This window comes from Mytilus edulis, chromosome 12 (assembly GCF_963676685.1).
Source record: "Mytilus edulis chromosome 12, xbMytEdul2.2, whole genome shotgun sequence".
In the NCBI taxonomy this organism is placed as follows: domain Eukaryota; kingdom Metazoa; phylum Mollusca; class Bivalvia; order Mytilida; family Mytilidae; genus Mytilus; species Mytilus edulis.
In genome coordinates this window covers 8,772,513-8,794,186 of record NC_092355.1, presented here as the reverse complement: position 1 = coordinate 8,794,186, position 21,674 = coordinate 8,772,513, and the positions used below count along the sequence as shown (strand labels likewise).

Below are 21,674 nucleotides of genomic sequence, written 5' to 3'. Positions count from 1 at the left end.
GCTTCATGTAAATTTGTGTTCTTATATGTAACTAAGTTTTCAATAAATGTTAATTGAATAAATAATTAACCATTATCTCATTGCTTTCCAAATTCATTAATTACATGATGCAAACATTGGTTATGTTTGTGGTAAAATATTACCTTCACCATGTGGAAACTGGTACATGCTACATCTCCTAGGTCACAGGCATTCACTGTATCTTTGGATCCAGAGGAAATATTTTTACTTTTGACTTAGTACTAACAATTCTGTATTAGCACACTATGTTACAACCATATCTGACATATACCTTTGTGAACTGTTTTTCATGATTTAATGATAGACTCAACCGATTAACTCTTTTAGCAATTGTTTAAACCTCTTACATCTTCACCAAGAAACAGAACGCCAAAGTATTGTGTGTATATAAGAAAACAGAAAGCCTAAGTCTTGCGTTAACCCCAGAAAACAGCAAGCACAAGTCTTTTTTTACACCAGAAAACAGCAGTCGCAAATCAAGGTTACACCAGAATACAGCAAGTCAAAGTTTGTTTACCTCAGAAAACAGCAGACCAAAGTCTTGTGTTAACACAAGAAAACAACAAGGCTAAGTCCGTGTTTACACTAGATAATAGCAAACCCCAGTCTGTGCTTACACCATAAAACAGCAGTCCTACGTTTTGTGTTTACACCAGAAAACAGCAGGCCCAATTCTTGTGTTTACACCACAAAATATAAGCTCGAGTCTTGTGTTTACACCAGAAAACAGGAAGCCAAAGTCTTGTATTTGCAACTTTGTTACATGTTAAACAATGGTCTATAGGGCTTTAGAGATTTGAACAAAATATTCTATAAAAAAAATCAACAATTTAATGGTGCTAACAATATATATATATAAAACATGATACTCTACAAAATGTGTATGATATAAAAATCACTTAACAATTTAGATTAAGACCATAAAAAATAAACAATATCATTTACAATACAACTTCTTGATAAATTTAGGAAATGTGCCAAATCCCTCTGACAGGCAAATTTGCCATTAGATGGTTTGCTTAGTATAAAAAGATAATGTATGATTACCAATGAGACAACTCTCTTTAAGGGGGCTTGCGGGTCTAAATCATTTTTTTTATTTAATATAAGATTTGGCTATTTTTTTCTATAAATGAACTTTACTTATACCTAATAGAAAAAATAAAATAAAAAAAAGAGGGGTCACCGATCATTTACACTCACAATCTGCCTTTGAGAGAAGCATACATTTTTGTAAAGGTACTTTTTTCTGTTGAACTAATAGGAGAAAAAGAGGTAATATAAAATAAAAATAGAACTTAATTACAGCAATCGCTTAAAATTTTACAATTATTTAGTTTATGTATAGCTTATTTGAAAACAATAATAAAAAATATAGGTCACCGATGAGTAAAAAAAGATATTTCAATTGTAATGCCAAAAAATAGCATTTTTCCACCCAAGGGAGATAATTTGGAGCTTTTTCAATGACATAAACATTTCAAAAGTCATCTGGGGCCAAACCGAATCGATTTTTTTGGTTAATTTTTGAATCATATCATAAAGTAACAACTAATAGTGTAATAAATAAAATTTGTTATCAAAACAAATGTTTGATTTTTTGCTGAAATTTTTGTACCCGCGAGCCTCCTTAAGAAACCAAATGACACAGATATCAGCAACTATAGGTCATCTGTCTTCAAGGTATTTTTTGGTCATATAGCTATTTTCAATCCTTATGCATTCTCGACTTTCAAGTATTTGGCTTTGAGGGTTCCTGATGAAGGTAAATCCAGGTAAGAGCTTCAGACTAATGTGATGTTTTCATTTTTTAATTACATATACATATTATATGAAGTATAAAAAAATATAATTTTGCTCTTTATTCTGCATTTTTTCCATTATTCTCTTTTCTGATTTAAACTCCATTCAATAGTTTCTGATAAAGAAAATATTAAACAGCTGTTTTGTTTAATGTTACAATTTATATAAAGATGTGTTATGAAATGAAATATTATGTCACAAAATAATTAAAAATTATGTTTTAATAAAACATGTCTCTACTTCTCACATACTATTAAAAAAAAATGAAAGCACTGGTTTAAAACCATATATGAAAAATAAATATTTATAAATGATATGTATGAACGAATCACATAAATTATAAATCAATCATGTCAATGAAATTATATTACAATAAAGTAGTCTGAAGTATATATTTAAATATATAGATATAATTGATAAGTTTATATATACATGTATATATGAAAAAAATACAAAAATAACAAATATTATGTCACATAAAATTCATTAAATCACAATCAAAGACATATAACTTAAAAATAAACTATAAATAACTGTTATTGCTTAGATACATACACCAAATATAAAAGGGAAAAAAAGAACCGTAAAATGAGAAGTTAAGGTGCACATTTATTATAGCAGATCTTTAAACATGTAAAATCTACTGTGAGTTAATCATTATTAGTGGAATACCAATGTTTGTGTATTCCTTGAGTACATTTTCAACCATGAATATAAAGGTTTAAAGAATTATAAAACTTCTAAAGGCCTAAATGCTTACTCAAGCAAATTAAACTATGAACTTTAATATCAACTAAATTGCAAGTAGTCCTCAAAACATGAAAATCAGTACCCACAAAAATAAAGTTTGCAAAGATTTGTGGAAAAATGTCATTACTAAAATAATGAATGTGAGTTTTATTATTGCGATCCTTATACATCATAATTTCCTAATCATTGAAAAATATAATTTCTGAATTTACAGTACTGAACATGCTGAAGACTATATTTCAGAAAAATTTGTTATGTGTGGGTTAGATTGGGATGCTTAATAAATACACCCAATGAGTTTGATAATGGAAAAAAACTGAGTTAGAATAGCATAATTTCTAACCATTCCTGTTGCATTTTTTTCTAAAGTAGGTCTGAGCAATTTGAATGTCATTTAAGCACAAACAAAAAAATCACAACTCTTTTACACTTTCATACATGTACATACACTAGGTCATGGATTCACAGGACAACCAATTCAAACGTAGCAATTCTGTGGGTTCATTGATATTTGTTGGGTACTAATTTTTCATTGATATACTGTGGATTTATTATTATTCGTTGAATATCAATATTCATGAGTTTCGTGTGTACAGGTGAACAACGAATTAAAATGTTCAAAGAAACACAAATTTCTGTAAAGTTGTATCCAGACTTTGGCAGAAGCACAAAATCAAATATCCTCGAAAATGCAAGATTTCTGCAATCCACCAAAAAATTAATACCAACAAATATAGAAGAATCCACAGGGAAATAATGAATTTTAATGATGCAATAATCCTTTTATTCTGATTCCTCTTTTTTTTTAATTTTCGTGGTGTTTCTAGGTTTGGAAACCCCTTTTCAAAATGGATGTATTCACACATTGTACTGACTCTGATAAATGACTACATGCTTGTGGTAAAAACTTATTGTCAAACCACCTAAGCAAATATCCATAAAAAAAAAACGTTTTTTTCTCTAGATAGAAGAAAATCAGTCCGCACAAAATTAAATGAATCCCTAGTATTGTATATTCAAACACATTTTCGCAGTCATAAAATAAATGAGATGTAAGATATATAAGCAACTGTTTGTCTACTTTAAAATAAGATTTATATGTTTATAGTACATCTGCACCGTCTTTATGTTTAGGGTCAACAGACCATAGTTCTTAAAAACAAATCAACCGATTTACAACCTTAGTCCATAGCATGCAGGTAGACGGATTGACTACCCTAGTCCATAGTGTAAAGGTAGGTCAATTTACAACCATGGTCCACAGTATACAGGTAGTCAATTTACAACCCTAATACATAGTAAATAAATACAATTTGGCCGACTTACTACAATAGTTACCAATATTCCAACAAAAGAGTGAATATGGTCCAATATATCCGTCATATGATAACAGTTTAATTATCTTCCATACAAAATACAGTCCTAATTGAAATATGGTGAAAGATTGCAGTGATAATCATATTCGCTTGTTAATCATCTTCGCTATACATAACATAGTCCATATTGACAATGGGCCAAGATTGCAGTGTAATCATCTCGCATCTTCCACAGAGAAAATAGTCCATCAAGTTAGGGTCCATTATTGCAATTTAACTCATCCTCTCCATTGATACAGTCACTAAAAGTATCACAATGACTTGATAGTGGTATACAAATACCATTGTTACATGTAAACTGGTTTGACGCACAACCTAAAATAAACAAATATTACTTAGGATATGAATAAATTAAGCAAGTGAATCTAATGACCAACAACAAATGATCAATGAACCATGAAATCTATTTTAACAATGTCATATACATGTACTACAGAGGGATCTAAAATTGATGGTCTTATAACACAGGTTTTTGCTTAATACAGGTGATTTCTTGAGCAGGTTTATAAAAAAAGAAGATGTGGTATGATTGCCAATGAGACAACTCTCCACAAGAGACCAAAATGATTGACTGTATATGGTTTGAGCATCAAACTTTCAAATGAATATCTGTTTGCTCTTCATCTGACAGAGATGTTCTCTGAATCCTGTTCTAGACGTCATTTTGAAAGTGCAGTTGCAGTCAAGTTGAGTTTTTTTTCTTCTCTTTCTTGTAGGCCTTAGTGGTTTTTAGATGGAATAATGGCAGTGAAATATTTCTTTGATATGTGGTTTGCTGCTTGAAGGGATCGTGTGACATACTACTATAGAGGGTGTTGAACAACCTTGACCACCCATGAGGGTCACAAAAGGTTGGTTGTGTGTCATGACTAATGTGTCATGACTAAAATACATTACTTTAAACTTAGCTTATTTTTATTTCAAAATTTAGCTTATTCTAGCTGATTAACAGCAAGTTGTTTTTTTTCAATTATATATAGTTTTCTTATGCATATCAGAACCACAAGCTAAGTTATCATCTATAACACCATCATTATGATGATTTTCTGTACATACCTGTAGATGGCGTTGTTTCTGTTGGTGTTTCAGCAGTAGCTGTAGTAACATCTGGTTCGCTATGCGTTCCTGAAAACAGTAAAAACAAACGTTGTACATGTATTAGTGACCAATAATGAGAAGCTGAATTGAAAAAGACTAAGTTTTTTTAAGAATCAATCTGATGTTCAGTAGTTGTAGTTTGTTGTTGTTGTTTCTTGTTTCTCGTTCTTTTATATGGATTAGACCCTTTACTGTTTAAATGGTTTTACACTTGTACTTTTTTGGGGCCCTTTAAAGCTTGCTGTTCCGTGTGAGTCAAGGCTCTGTGTTGAAGGCCGTACCTGACCTATAATCAGTGTTCTCCCCAGGCCAATATGGCGCTGCAGCACCGCAGCGCCTTCATAATATTTTCGTTAATCCCGCAGCGTCTTAATTGGCCGCTGTCCCTTACTACTTGATCCCGCAGCGTGTTAATTTTCACATTTTAATTATAAATGTTGGTTAAAATTGACAAGTTGCTGATCACCGCTGAGAGGTCGGTCAGTGTTACGCAATATCTGATAATATAGTTTTACCTGAGCCACGCCTTATCTCAGCCTTATCGGACTATGTTATCATGTAATAGCGTAAATGATCATCAAGAAGATAGATATTTTCAGAAGAAAATTAAAAACTTCAGTGCAGAAATTGAAGAAATAGATCGCAAATACATTGTATTTAATCATCGTGTGTGTGTGATTACTTGACCATTTATATAACAAATTTTTTCATTGGTCGAGAAGAAGAATCTATTTAAACACGACCAATGAACGTGTTCAATATACGTGATAGATTTGAATACACATTGCTAAAGATATTTACGATGAAAATTATGAATGAGAGCAGGAACATAGATATACTGTTCCCAGATGAGAGTATTTGTAGTTGAAAAAATTAAAATAAACTAAATGATTAAAGAAAACGAGAAGTGATTTATTTTACTTGAAAGTGAAAAATGTTGCTTGCAAGGTAAATTCGTTTCAAACTGTCATATTTTTAGAAATAAAATGATCATTGAACATCGATCATGAGTCCGTGCGTCAAACATTTTATGTGACAATCAACACAGGTATGGAATCGCCGCGGCTTCTGTATAATGTCACTAGTAAATAATTCCAATGGTCTTAATTTTAACGAAGTTTGGATTATATCTACCTGCCAAAGATAGGTTTTAACAATAATGCACACGGAAGCGTAAATAAATGTCAAACTACGGAAACTTGTCAGCTGTTCATTAAAATATTTTTGTTTTAAAAAGTTGTATACCAACTATCTTAACCATATTCCATTTATTAACTCTGAATGAACATGTTCTCTGCAAATCACAAAGGGTGAATTCTAAGCAAAAGACATGATGGAAGTAGAAGGTCTTTTTTCAGATCAATGACTTCTAATGAAAAGGGAACTGATACACCTCCCTCTACACTCAGCTGTCAGTATAAGCAAATGTTATAATTGCTTCTCCTAATCCCAACTGAGCTAAAGTTTTAGCAAGTGATAACAGCAAGCACCATGTTTCTGGTTTCAGTGACAAGTGGCTGACTGAGTTTTCATGGCTTAGAAATGTTAAGGGGGGTATATAAGCAAAAGTTATTATGAGAGGGAGTTTTCAACCCTGAACATGCTGAACCCTGAAGAGGATTAAGACAACTTTGAGGAACAGACTGTCCAACAAAATAACACTTTCTTGAAACAATATCCCTAGAAGTAGCAGAGAGTACAGAGATGAATATTTATAATTTGACTTCTTTAATTGACTGAATATAAATAACTTTTGTGTTTAAAATCAATTTATTTCATATATAGTATATTCTTGTATAAATTCATTAATACTCTGCATTATTAAACACACAACACAAAGCAATATTGCATGTTAATATTTATGACTGATTGATACAGATCACAAAAGTTCACTATAGAAAAGGAGTTACGCGCCCTTGAATTTTGCGCCTTAAAAAAATCCTGGGGAGAACACTGATAATGGTTTACTTTTATAAATTGTTACTTGGATGGAGAGTTGTCTCATTGGCACTGATACCACATGTTCCTATATCTATTATATATGTTGAATAATTAGAAGTATTTTGTTTACTTCTTATCTATAGGTTGCTGTCTCATTTATATCTATCCTACATCTTTAATTCATATAGTAGAAAGTCAATAACTCTTGAGTTTTATGCCATGAGATTTGCTCTGAAAACAAAAACACTCACCACATAGGCCATCTCTTAATGATATATCATCTACAGCTATGTCTGCATCCTGTATAGAAAGAGAATGCCGATTGGATATGAAAATAATAGACAGGTTTTGATTGGCTGGTAAATCCACACATCCTGATAACCATGGTTCTCCTGAGGATTCATTATGGAACCAGATTACATTTTCAATATCTGATCCATCTACTTTAGTGGCTATCTGCAGACCTCCAGTCTTGGTGTATTGTGCCAAAAACATGTGAAAGAAAAATGTAAGACTCTGGTTGGTTGTTGTCAAGAAAAAAATGGACGCCATTCTTGCTTGGTCTCCATGGGTACCATCATTGCCTTCTGCATACATATAATGCCCTAAAAAAGGAGATGTTTGTCATTACAAAACTGCACTTTTATATATACACATTTTCAAATCAACAACTTCAGGTTTAGAAGTTAAACAAAATAAAATTACACACAGCTTACCTTCCGGAGCACCTGAGATCACCCCTAGTTTTTGGTGGGGTTTGTGTTGCTTATTCTTTAGTTGTCTATGTAGTGTCATGTGTTCTGTTGTTTGTCTGTTTGTCTTCTTTTAATTTTAGTCAGGCGTTGTCAGTTTTTTTTTATCTATGAGTTTGAATGTCCTTTGGTGAGGGGGGGTAGGACCTTTATCGGGACTCCGGGATCGGGTGTTTTTAAGCTCGGGATTTCGGGATTGACCCTTTCGGGATCCGGGAATTCTTTTTTTCGGATTTCGGGACGTCGGGATTTACTTTATTTAAATTCGGGAACTCAGGATTTCGTTTTTTTAAGTCCGGGATTTCGGGATCAGGACCCCTCCTATCCCCCCTCTTTGGTATCTTTCATCCCTCTTTTATCATTCCCTGGGGCTTTTCTAACAAAAAATCGTACAACAAAAATTGATCCTTAGTTGTACTGTAATGTTCATGACTTACAAACTTTTTTCTCTTTAATTTTTTTGTGAAATGAGTTGCTGGTCTTTAATAAATTAGAAATAGAAACAGAACAAACACTGTTAGCAGCAGCCCTACATGCCTAGCCTTACTATGTAAATTAATAACCAGATTTTTCCTTTCTTAAATTTTTTTTCTTGGGACAGATAGATTTTTTTCAGCTTAAATATAACCTAATAGAAGGTTAGAAGCACTTGACTGGTTCCAGTATAATACATACCTTGAGGTGTTCCTGTGGTGTGGTCTGTCTTGGGACCAGTATAAAAAGATGGCGTTTCACCGGATGTCCACAACCATTTGTACTCATTTGTTAGTGAACTGTTAGACAATACTGTATATCCACAGAGATAAGGACTTTCAAAGATACAAGACACTGCATTCATAGGATCTGAAATAAATCATTGTATATTCATGGGTGAAAGTAATTAGATGGTGCAAATAAAAAATGTCAGATAAGTTCAATATTTTGCAAAGAAATATTTATAGACAAAACTATCAAAATCTAGAAACTTACAAATTCCTGAGAACCTTAAAGCTTAAAGTATCCATTTTTGTCTGCATCATTTTTTTTTAAATATTTCGAGCCAAAAATAAGTAATAAAAGCAAAAAGTTTGTCATCTTTCTATTAAAAGTCATTAGGCATCATCACCTTTTTTTGCGACGTCATAATATTAAACCAGAAGAAAGCAATGAAATTTGATAATTATATTAAACATTGATCAATAATTGATTGATTGATGGTGTTTTTATGCAACTTTTAGGCTTTTTCCAGGCGGTCAGTTTTTATGGGTGGAGGAAGCCAGACTGCCAGTAGAAAACCACTGACCTTCAATAGGAAAACTGACAATCCTAGTCAATTAAGATTGGAGTTGAGTGCACCCGCACAAGATGGGTTCGAACTCACAACCTCAGTGCAGACTGGCTAGTAGACTGGCTAGTTATTACAGCAGAACTACTTAGACCACTTGTCCACCAAGGCCCTCTCATTGATAAAGAACTGAGATCAAGCAAATCACACATTGATTATTAAAAAAATAAATATTCATGATAGATATTAATCAGGTGATAATTAGAGAACAGTAAACTTACCACATATATCTCCCTCATCTGAGCCGTCCAAACACTGACCAATCCGATCACACTTCTTAGATAATGGTATACATCTCCCACTATTACAACGGAACTCATCAGCGGTACAATCTATTCAAGAATAATTATGTAGGATTATAAACATATTATATTAGTACCGATAATAATGACAATAATAAATTCTTTATTTAAAAAGTGAACATTTGTATAATGTTTTATAGTAAATAACTACAAACATCTCCTGACATTGTCTGAAAGAGAAATAATTTCAATATTTACTTACTTCCAATTTCTTAGTTCTATATATAATCGCTTTAAAATAAAAAGTTTAAAACGTGTACCAGATTTTCAAATTTTCACTTTTAATTTTGAAAACTTACTGCAGTTGATTTCATCTGATTCATCAGAACATTGTAGTTTTCTGTCACATTTCTCTTCAGGGGAATAACAAAAATTCTCATTACCACACTTACTCCAATTCTCAGGACAACCTACAAAACAAGATATTGTGTTATCTGAAATTTCTAAATTATGAATTGGTTGATTAATTGTTGGTGTCTAACACCACTTCATCACAACCAGCTATATTATATAATACTTTATGCCGAAAGCAATACAACTTATAGGATACATAGCAGCCGGATTTTATTGATGGAGAAAATCAGAGGAACTCATAGAGAACTAAAGACCTTTGCCAGGAAAACCAGCAATGCTAGTTAATAAAGATAGCAGTTGAATGCACCTAACCATGAACGCATAACCTCAGTGTTAATAGGTAAGTGAAGAGTGTTAATTTTTTATGATGTTCAAATCTACCAATTCAATTAATAACTAAATTGGCCCCTCAAGTCTGTTTTGTTCTGTTTTAAAATCTTTTATATTTATCTTAAGGGTAAAACAAACTTAGGCTAAAAATGAACACATTGTTTCGCTAAATAGGCCCTACTCATCCATGTATTCAATATTTCAGAATCAAATGAATTATGGGTAATTTTTCCAAAAAAGCATACACCAAAACCTTTTACCTGGTTAAAAAAGTCCCAAACAATGGAAAGTCAACCAATGATGTGACTTTTCAATTTTGTTAATACAGTGTAACCTGGGGAGCAGAAAAAAATGTTGAATTAAGCAGGGTGTCAGAAAGCTCAGTTTTTTTCCCCAATTTTTAAAAGTCTGAACCTACCATAATCAGGACAAAGTCCATTGGATATCTGAATATCATCTAGGGCCAGATGTGGTTTGTAGTAACTATGGATAGCAGGTGTTTCAGTAACAACAGTGAATTTAATAACAGCATCATTCATTGGTGGAAGTTGCATCTGGGCTTTGGTCCAATCTTTTGTGGTTCTGTCTGTGAAACTCATTAGATTCATTACAGTTGTATTGTGTAGGATGTCAACCTACAAATTATTAAAAAGATAACAATTTATTCACAATTGTCTATGGTTATTGTCAGTCAAGCTTGTTTTTTTTATTACTGTCAATTCCGAAATTACTGTGATGTTTTAATAATTGTGAAAAATGTGACAGGATTGTAATCGCAAAAATTTGAACTCGCATTTTGAAATTTTTTATGTGAATTAAACAGGATTTTTCTCAATATTGCAAATATCAAAATCACAATAATAAATGCACGCAATAATTTCAGAATTAACAGTATTATATTTTCATAAACCAGTTTATTTTCTCAATTTGTCATTTCCAGGTCTTTATAAGATGATTATATATACTGTTTTGATTTTGCTCATTGTTGAAAGCTACACCGTGACGAGTGATCCATAGTAACTTACATACACTTTACATCATCTTTAGTGGATATATGTATACTATTTGTTTCTGATGACTTGACTGTATAAATGATTGGTAATAAATTACATGTTCTTTGTAAGAACTCAACTTTACCTTATCAACTGCATCAATGGAAAAGTAAAAAAAACAATGAAAAATCCTACATCAAAATGAAACTCTATGAAAGCTCTATGACAACTGAAATGAGGTTAATCTGAACTGTTAATTCTAGATGAAGGAAATCCTGATTTATGATAAAAAAAAATTATTCTAGATGAAGGAAATCCTGATTTATGGTAAAAAAAAAAAGAGACTTTTTCAAACTTGGATCTTCTCTAACGTAATTACTTTTTTTTCCAAAATAAGTAAAATGGCAAAAACATATCGCTGTGAGGTCACTTGGAAAAGACTTACTGTGAAAGTAAGTTGTTTTACAGTAATATAAAACTGACCTTGAAAGTAGCCTCTGTCTTTGACCTATACCAGAAAGTCAAACAGAAATCTTTGTCTTGTAGTGATACATCTAATGTCATGGCAACAAATTCTGACCTCATCAAAAGGTTTGTCATTAAAAACAACATATAACCTGAAAGCAGAAATTCATAATTATATAATTCATTAATACTGTCACCAGTTTAACTGTTAACTTTTAGTCCGGTCCTCTCTGTGATAAAGTTAAATTGTGGACATAAAAGCTTTGTTTCAATTGTTAAAATATTTTAACAGATCCTTCTTTCTCAATATTCATTTATATTACATACAACTTTTTTGGAATAAAAATATATTCGTTCATACACATATCTACCATTAAATGGTCTAAACTGAAATAGGGACAAAATTAATCTCAATTTATAAGGTTTAACACTGTGGTTTTGAGTTTGAATCAGGTGTGTGTCAGATGTGACCAACTCAAATCTTAATTGGCTAGGATTGTCAGTTTTCTTACAGAGGAGTGGTGGTAATCACTGACTTCCTTCTCCAATAAAAACTGACCTCCATTAAAAATAGCACACACAATATTGCTGAAAGTAGCATTAAACACCAATGAAATAATCAATCTATCAAAAAGTTTGTTTACCGTAATCTGTTCCCGTAGTGTGATCTGGGAAAGATTCACTTTATAATACATATGATATAGTATAGGTCTGTTAATGATCTTACCTTGATCTGTTCCTGTAGTGTGATCTGGGAAAGATTCACTGTATAATACATATGATCTAGTATAGGTCTGGTTAATGATCTTACCTTGATCTGTTCCCGTAGTGTAATCTGGGAAAGATTCACTGTACAGTACAAATGATCTAGTATAGGTCTGGTTAATGATCTTACCTTGATCTGTTCCTGTAGTGTGATCTGAGAAAGATTCACTGTATAATACATATGATCTAGTATAGGTCTGGTTAATGATCTTACCTTGATCTGTTCCTGTAGTGTGATCTGGGAAAGATTCACTGTATAATACGAATGATCTTGTATAGGTCTGGTTAATGATCTTACCTTGATCTGTTCCTGTAGTATGATCTGGGAAAGATTCACTGTATAATACATATGATCTAGTAAAGGTCTGGTTAATGATCTTACCTTGATCTGTTCCTGTAGTGTGATCTGGGAAAGATTCACTGTATAATACGAATGATCTTACCTTGATCTGTTCCTGTAGTATGATCTGGGAAAGATTCACTGTGCAGTACAAATGATCTTGTATAGGTCTGGTTAATGATCTTACCTTGATCTGTTCCCGTAGTATGATCTGGGAGAGATTCACTGTATAATACATATGATTTAGTATAGGTCTTGTTAATGATCTTACCTTGATCTGTTCCCGTAGTGTGATCTGGGAAAGATTCACTGTATAATACATATGATCTAGTATAGGTCTGGTTAATGATCTTACCTTGATCTGTTCCCGTAGTGTGATCTGGGAAAGATTCACTGTATAATACATATGATCTAGTATAGGTCTGGATAATGATCTTACCTTGATCTGTTCCTGTGGTGTGATCTGGGAAAGATTCACTGTATAATACATATGATCTAGTATAGGTCTGGTTAATGATCTTACCTTGATCTGTTCCCGTAGTATGATCTGGGAAAGATTCACTGTATAATACATATGATTTAGTATAGGTCTGGTTAATGATCTTACCTTAATCTGTTCCCGTAGTATGATCTGGGAAAGATTCACTGTATAATACATATGATTTAGTATAGGTCTGGTTAATGATCTTACCTTGATCTGTTCCCGTAGTGTGATCTAGGAAAGATTCACTGTATAATACATATGATCTAGTATAGGTCTGGTTAATGATCTTACCTTGATCTGTTCCCGTAGTGTGATCTGGGAAAGATTCACTGTATCATACATATGATCTAGTATAGGTCTGGTTAATGATCTTACCTTGATCTGTTCCTGTGGTGTGATCTGGGAAAGATTCACTGTATAATACATATGATCTAGTATAGGTCTGGTTAATGATCTTACCTTGATCTGTTCCTGTGGTGTGATCTGGGAAAGATTCACTGTATAATACATATGATCTAGTATAGGTCTGGTTAATGATCTTACCTTGATCTGTTCCCGTAGTATGATCTGGGAAAGATTCACTGTATAATACATATGATTTAGTATATGTCTGGTTAATGATCTTACCTTGATCTGTTCCCGTAGTATGATCTGGGAAAGATTCACTGTATAATACATATGATTTAGTATATGTCTGGTTAATGATCTTACCTTGATCTGTTCCCGTAGTATGATCTGGGAAAGATTCACTGTATAATACATATGATTTAGTATATGTCTTGTTAATGATCTTACCTTGATCTGTTCCCATAGTATGATCTGGGAAAGATTCACTGTATAATACATATGATTTAGTATATGTCTGGTTAATGATCTTACCTTGATCTGTTCCCGTAGTGTGATCTGGGAAAGATTCACTGTATAATACATATGATTTAGTATATGTCTGGTTAATGATCTTACCTTGATCTGTTCCCGTAGTGTGATCTGGGAAAGATTCACTGTATAATACATATGATTTAGTATAAGTCTGGTTAATGATCTTACCTTGATCTGTTCCTGTAGTGTGATCTGGGAAAGATTCACTGTATAATACATATGATTTAGTATATGTCTGGTTAATGATCTTACCTTGATCTGTTCCCGTAGTGTGATCTGGGAAAGATTCACTGTATAATACATATGATTTAGTATATGTCTGGTTAATGATCTTACCTTGATCTGTTCCCGTAGTGTGATCTGGGAAAGATTCACTGTATAATACATATGATTTAGTATATGTCTGGTTAATGATCTTACCTTGATCTGTTCCTGTGGTGTGATCTGGGAAAGATTCACTGTATAATACATATGATTTAGTATATATCTTGTTAATGATCTTACCTTGATCTGTTCCCGTAGTGTGATCTGGGAAAGATTCACTGTATAATACATATGATATAGTATAGGTCTGGTTAATGATCTTACCTTGATCTGTTCCCGTAGTGTGATCTGGGAAAGATTCACTGTACAGTACAAATGATCTTACCTTGATCTGTTCCCGTAGTGTGATCTGGGAAAGATTCACTGTACAGTACAAATGATCTTACCTTGATCTGTTCCTGTAGTGTGATCTGGGAAAGATTCACTGTATAATACATATGATCTAGTATAGGTCTGGTTAATGATCTTACCTTGATCTGTTCCTGTAGTGTGATCTGGGAAAGATTCACTGTACAGTACAAATGATCTTACCTTGATCTGTTCCTGTAGTGTGATCTGGGAAAGATTCACTGTACAGTACAAATGATCTTACCTTGATCTGTTCCTGTAGTGTGATCTGGGAAAGATTCACTGTACAGTACAAATGATCTTACCTTGATCTGTTCCCGTAGTGTGATCTGGGAAAGATTCACTGTACAGTACAAATGATCTTGTATAGGTCTGGTTAATGATCTTACCTTGATCTGTTCCTGTGGTGTGATCTGGGAAAGATTCACTGTACAGTACAAATGATCTTGTATAGGTCTAGTTAATGATCTTACCTTGATCTATTCCCGTAGTGTGATCTGGGAAAGATTCACTGTACAGTACAAATGATCTTACCTTGATCTGTTCCCGTAGTGTGATCTGGGAAAGATTCACTGTACAGTACAAATGATCTTGTATATGTCTGGTTAATGATCAACCATTCTCCATTGTCGAAGGTCTCCTGTTGAATATCACAGAGGACACTGTTCTCAAACTCACAACTATAGTGGCGCTCAGAATCTAAAAAATATATCACTCAATATATATATAAAGTAAATTAAACAAATTATTGTGTTATTTCGCCAAAGAGGAAAATGTTTGATTTCTGCAAATTTATTGGTGAATGATTACTCAAAGTATTCAGTACATATACATTTATAAAACATCTATATTTTTTAATAATCTAATAGGAATTATGGGTAATGAATACTTACGATTGCAGTTAAGTTCATCTGAATGGCAATCTTTAACAACATCACACAGGGAATTAAAGGTTATACAGGCATCGCTTCCAGCTTCTGATGTACATTTATACTCATTTGAAAGGCACACTAAAATATAGGTCAATGAATTTTATATTTTTTATACAGTGAAACCTGCAATAAAGGTCTCCTCTTTTAAGAGAAAACCTGTTTTATCAGGTCTGCCTATTTAAATTTATAAAAATCTAGGAAACACATGCAAAATTTTTTTTATGTCAGGAGTAGTTTACGAGCTTGCAAAGCTTTACAAAAAATCAAAGCGCTGTAAGCGCTGAAGGCAGTTAACCAAAAACCAAGGCAACCGTAATTATGAAAACTGTGGCAAAGTTGCCTCAACATTAAACATTCATATATACATGTAGTACATTTATGTTTATCTAATGATTAATTTATTAAGACAAATAATTTATATGTTATCAAGGTTTCAAAAGCAATGCATATAGCAATGTATATTTTTTATGGTGAGTCTGCAGTGGTACAAGTTCCCAATGATTGCAGTTGTTCTACTTGGTAGTTAACCTTGGTTTTATTTGAATGCTAGAAGTTCAAGTTGACTTAGTATGAACATGTAATAGTATGAATGGACTGGTTTCCCTGGAAAGAAAACTGAATTTGTGTTCTATAGTACAAAAGTTATGAGACACAAATCAGACAAATGTTCACTACAACAGGGATGAAAGGTGAGGTCTGACTGACTTGCCCATAGTAAATGTAAATGATTTGTTATTTTGTCCCATACATATGAATGTATATATAATTTAGGGGTGGTGATCTCAACGGTTTTCAAGTTCTCAAACAGGTAGGGTAGGCAGAGGATTTAGGGGGGGCGCCCCCCTTTTTTTTGGAAAAAAAATTGGTTGCTTATATAGGGAATCACTGAAGCGTATTTGGAGCTGGCCCCCTCTTAGGTAAGTCAGTGGGCCCCCACTTATGAAAGTTTCTGGATCCCCCACTGAGGGTAGGGTGACCCTAGGGACTTCCCCTACATTTCATTTTATTTGTTATATTGTCCCATACATAAAATTCATATATATGGTTTAAGGGTGGGGATCTCATTGGTTTCCAAGTTCTCAAACATGAGGGTTAGGGTGATCCCAGGGACTCCCCCTATATTTCATTTAATTAGTTATATTGGCCCATATATGAATGTATATTGTTTTGGTGTGAGGATCTCGACCGTTTCCAAGTTCTCAAACAGGAGGGTTGGGGTGACCACAGGGACTTCCCCTATATTTCATTTTTGATTTGTTATATTGTCCCATACATGAGTATATATGGTTTAGGGGTGAGGATCTTGATCATTTCCAAGTTCTCAAACAGGAGCCCTAGGATGTACAGTGACCCAAGGGACTCCCCTATCTTTCATTTGAATTATTATATTGTCCCGTACATGCATATATATGGTAAAGGGGTGGGGATCTCAACGGGTTTCAAATTCTCAAACAGGAAGGAGTAGGGTGACCCAAGGGACTCCCCCTATTTTTCATCTGATTTGTTATATTGTCCCATACATGAATATATATGGTTTAGGGGTGGGGATCTCGACCATTTCTAAATTCCAAAACAGGAGGGTAGGGGTGACCCCCAGCGACTCTTCCTATATTTCATTGATTTTTCATATTGTCACAAACATGAATATATATGGTTAAGGGGTGTGAATCTCGACCGTTTCCAAGTTCTCAAACAGGAGGGGGTGGGGTAACTCCAGGGACTCCCCCTATATTTCATTTTATTTATTATATTGTCCTATACTTGAATATATGCAGGGGCTGATTCAGGCGGAAGGGGGGACGGGCGTGCACCCCCCCCCCCCTTAAATTTGCAAAGCATGAGTTGTTCTCATTTATTCTAAAGAATATTCTTAATAAAGAATATTTTACCTCATATTTTTATTAGCCTCACTCTGCTCGGAGAAAACTTTAGTTTGCGCCCCTCCTAACCTAAAATCCTGGATCTGCCCCTCATATGGTTTAAGGGTGGGGAGCTCGACCGTTTCCAAGTTATTAAACAGGAGGGGGTAGAGTGGCCCAAAGGATGCCACCTATATATCTTATGATTTACTTACATTTAGGTATATATAATATAGTAAATAAAGAAAGAAACTTTCAGCTACTTTAATTGACCCTTCAAAATTGAGATAAAAAAATAACCCTTCGAAATTGCAGTAACATGTTTACACTTTAAAAGCATCTCACATGCATTATCATCATTTATCACTGATAAAGAAAATTAAGACTGTGACCATGAACATGTATATTCTTAGATATACACTATTCCCAGCTGTCACGTTGTATTGGATTTTTAAATTAAAATTTGTCAAAAAGAATTTTGAGTTTCTGTATAAAATATTTTTCTGCTTTTTCTTTCCTTTACATATATCTTTTGGTTTACAATTCTAGTGTTTATATTCATTTACCATGCATAGATGTATTTTTTCACCTGTTTGGATTAATTTTGTAATTGATCGCCAAACCCGGAATTACCCTTATCCGCTTCCGGAATCGGATCCGATATTGTAAAATTTTGTCTTCACGGCCGCCATTGTTATGTGTTTACAATGTTGTTTTTGTCAATCAGATACGATTTTACTCGAATTTATACAATATTTGTCGGCGATTTTCTGTATAAAGCTAGCGGTTGAACAAAATGAACATCGCTGTCATGAATAATAATGATAAAATAAGTTTTTAGCTCGTTCAATTGGAGACTTTGGTGAACATGGTGAAAAGGTTTGCAAAGTTAATTCTTATTTTCTTTCAAGTAGAAGGTGACTACGTCAGGCGTAGCTAGAAACCAACTATCCTAGTCGAAATTCCGCTTGCAAAAGTGGAAGGTCGCGGACCTCGGACCACCGCTAATTTGCACACCTGCCTCCAAATTGAAAAGATACGAAAATTTCTTTTTCTAATTTGAAATTGCCGCCAACAGCATGTACAGTTGAACTTATTATATAATAGACTTCTGACGTAGTTGTACTACGTATTGATGACAAACAATATTCCTACGACTTTTGACATTTGGGAAATCTAAACTACTTGTCTTAAGAGATTTTCGGCGATTAAATATTTCATACAATTGTTCTTTGACATTTTGGCCAAAAGCACAAGTCATAATGAACTACACAAGGATTCTTAATAAGCACTACTTCCTATGTGTAACTTCAAAACTTTTGGATAAATCAACGATCATTTAAGGTTTTTCTGGTCATATTTTTTGTAATCCAGAATAAAAAGTATTAAAAAAGTGTTCAATTAGTCATATATAACATAGTAGCAAGCTAGATAATAACAATGGCAAGTATTTCAGCATTTATTGGGTAGAACACAAATCTAGGGTGCTCGCATAATGCAGCTTAACTGCATAAAAATATGAGAAAAAATTACTTGCAAGTCATGAAAAATTCATAACATAAATAATTCAATTTTTGGCGTAAGAGTTTTTTGTGAAAAGAGCACTAATCTTTTGTGGTGTAATTTTACCTGATTGAGAACACATTCCATTGTGCATAGCTACATCATCAACAGCTACCTGCATCCCGTCGTTGGCGATAAACGCTATCTCATATGTCCCGATACTCAGATCAATATATCCCAGTCTCCACTTGTCTGTAAATATACCTTCTCCTGATGCCCATACCTGTTGCCCTGGCAACCTGTCTCCTGATGTGGAGAAGGTGTACATTCGAACCTTCAAGCCTGCATTCAGGTCTCCACGGAGATTGTAGAAAAATCTGATACATGTAGAACCTTGTATTGTAAATTTTGGTGAGGTTAGCCTCCCCTCACTTCCTGAAGATGATGGGGTTTTTCCCGCCATATAATATCCTGAAAATATTGAGGATTTTAGTGAAGTTGGTTCTATCCCATTGGCTGGGATAATAGGATTTCAACGTATAAAAAATAATATAAGTGAAATAACAATTCATAATTTTATCATATATCATTTAGCACATCTTTTAACAAAGATAGATATTTTTAAAAATACACAAAACAGTCAAATAATATATCTACAGATAAAGCATCCAGTAAAAAAGTAAATCTACTGAAACCTTTCATGTGACAAAAGTCAAAATTTAGAAATCAAAATATGTCAGAAGCAATGATATCGATATCAACAAAACAGTTAATTTGTAAAAAAAACATGTGAAGAAAATTTTTAAATAAAAGTTATTTGATTTTTATGGATGAGTGTTTAAGTGATAGCAATATGTTTATCTCTGAGATAAAAATCATGTCCGTATTATTAAAATCTCTAGATTACCTGGATAGCGACCAAAGGTGTGGTCAAATGATGGTAAAGTTGTTGGGTCCTGAGAATTTAGAATTTGTCTTTGTTGTTGAAATCCTTCAATACCATATCCACACATGAATTTGTCATCAAAAGTACAGTTCACAGAAACATCTGGAAATTAGACAAAATACCATAAATATTTTAGTATTTCTATAAAAAAATTACTAAAATCAATGGAGAATGTGTCCATGGGACACAGATGATGCGCCCAATCGCATAAACGTTATAAAGGGACATAACTCAACCAGGTGCTCCGCAGGGCGCAGCTTTATACGACCGCAGAGGTCGAACCCTGAACAGTTGGGGCAAGTATGGACAAAACATTCAAGCGTGATACAGCTCTGAATTTGGATTGTGATCAAATTTTTGACATTACATGGTTTTTTTTACACAAAACAAATGTCAAGATTTTACAAATCAATTAAAGATTTCTTCTTATTTAAATCTAAAATTAAATAGTTGACACAGCATAGGTTTCTGACACAGAATGAATGTGGTCTAATGAACTTAAAAGTTTTTTTTTGCCTTTGAGCAATTCACTATGCTGTTGAATATTAATCCTCTCAAAAAAATGTTTGAAGAAATTTTCTTTTTATTTATGAAATCTGAAATGAGAAAAATTTAACCCCCCCCCCTTTTTTCACATCCCCGTTTCCCTTTTTCCAAAACTGATATCAATTCAAATTTCTAATGGAGTTTGCAACAATAACTACTCTTTTAAATACATCATAAAATATTAAAATGTAAAATAAAGTGCTTGTTATCACTGAATGGTAAAGATTGGTTGGTAGTAAAAGTGAATATACATTGTTTATTGTATAAAACAATAAAAAAAACTTCATCAGCAACATTTTATATTGGCAAATTTCCAATGAAGTTATTTACATAAAGTTATTGGCAAATAAAAATAGAAAATGACATCATAGTCATGTCTGGCAAATGTCCAACATACATTATCTAAAAACATTTTAGATAAGATAAGGAAATAAGATGTAAAAAAACTGCTTGTTATCACTGAATGGTAAAGATTATTTTAATTTATCAGTTGGTAGTAAAAAGTGAATATACATTGTATATTTTATATAACAAAGATTTAAGTTGATTCTGGACAAAGAAAGATAACTCCAATTAAAAAAAAATCTTGCTATTGCACAATATTTTGCAATCAGATATTTCTTGCTTACTATTCTGGACAAAGAAAGATAACTCTAATTAAAAAAAAATTTGCTATTTCACAATATTGTGCAATTAGATATTTCTTGCCATTGCGCAATACTGTGCAATTGAAAAGACTTGCTATTGCACAATACTTGATATGGAATCCTGATTTGGACCAACTTGAAAACTGGGCCCATAATCAAAAATCAAAGTACATATTTAGATAAAGCATATCAAATAAGCCCAAGAATTTAATTTTTGTTAAAATCAAACTTAGTTTAATTTGGACCCTTTGGACCTTAATGTAGACCAATTTGAAAACTGGACCAAAAATTAAGAATCTACATACACAGTTAGATTTGGCATATCAAAGAACCCATTTATTCAATTTTTGAAGAAATCAAACAAAGTTTAATTTTGGACCCCCATTTAGACCAACTTGAAAACTAGGCCAATAATTAAAAATCTAAGTACATTTTTAAATTCAGCATATCAAAGAACCCCAAGGATTCAATTTTTGTTAAAATCAAACTAAGTTTAATTTTGGACCCTTTGGACCTTAATGTAGACCAATTTGAAAACGGGACCAAAAATTAAGAATCTACATACATAGTTAGATTCGGCATATCAAAGAACC

General features: G+C 33.0%; 1 protein-coding gene across 6 annotated transcripts in view; it reads right to left on the bottom strand.

The window, feature by feature from the left end:
• Positions 1–3,653: 3,653 nt before the first annotated feature.
• LOC139499630 (uncharacterized) overlaps positions 3,654–21,674 on the bottom strand; it is a 73,345-nt gene continuing 55,324 nt past the window's right edge. For all 6 annotated transcript variants that reach the window (XM_071288378.1, XM_071288379.1, XM_071288376.1 and 3 more), the window contains 12 exons: positions 19,850–19,990; positions 19,069–19,413; positions 15,542–15,658; positions 15,183–15,347; positions 11,527–11,660; positions 10,470–10,686; positions 9,667–9,777; positions 9,287–9,397; positions 8,417–8,584; positions 7,241–7,594; positions 5,007–5,075; positions 3,654–4,265 (listed from right to left, as the gene is read on the bottom strand). In XM_071288378.1, the coding sequence (XP_071144479.1) occupies positions 4,144–4,265; positions 5,007–5,075; positions 7,241–7,594; positions 8,417–8,584; positions 9,287–9,397; positions 9,667–9,777; positions 10,470–10,686; positions 11,527–11,660; positions 15,183–15,347; positions 15,542–15,658; positions 19,069–19,413; positions 19,850–19,990 (2,054 nt within the window). In that variant the 3' untranslated portion in view covers positions 3,654–4,143. The remainder of the gene's footprint in view (positions 4,266–5,006; positions 5,076–7,240; positions 7,595–8,416; positions 8,585–9,286; positions 9,398–9,666; positions 9,778–10,469; positions 10,687–11,526; positions 11,661–15,182; positions 15,348–15,541; positions 15,659–19,068; positions 19,414–19,849; positions 19,991–21,674) is intronic.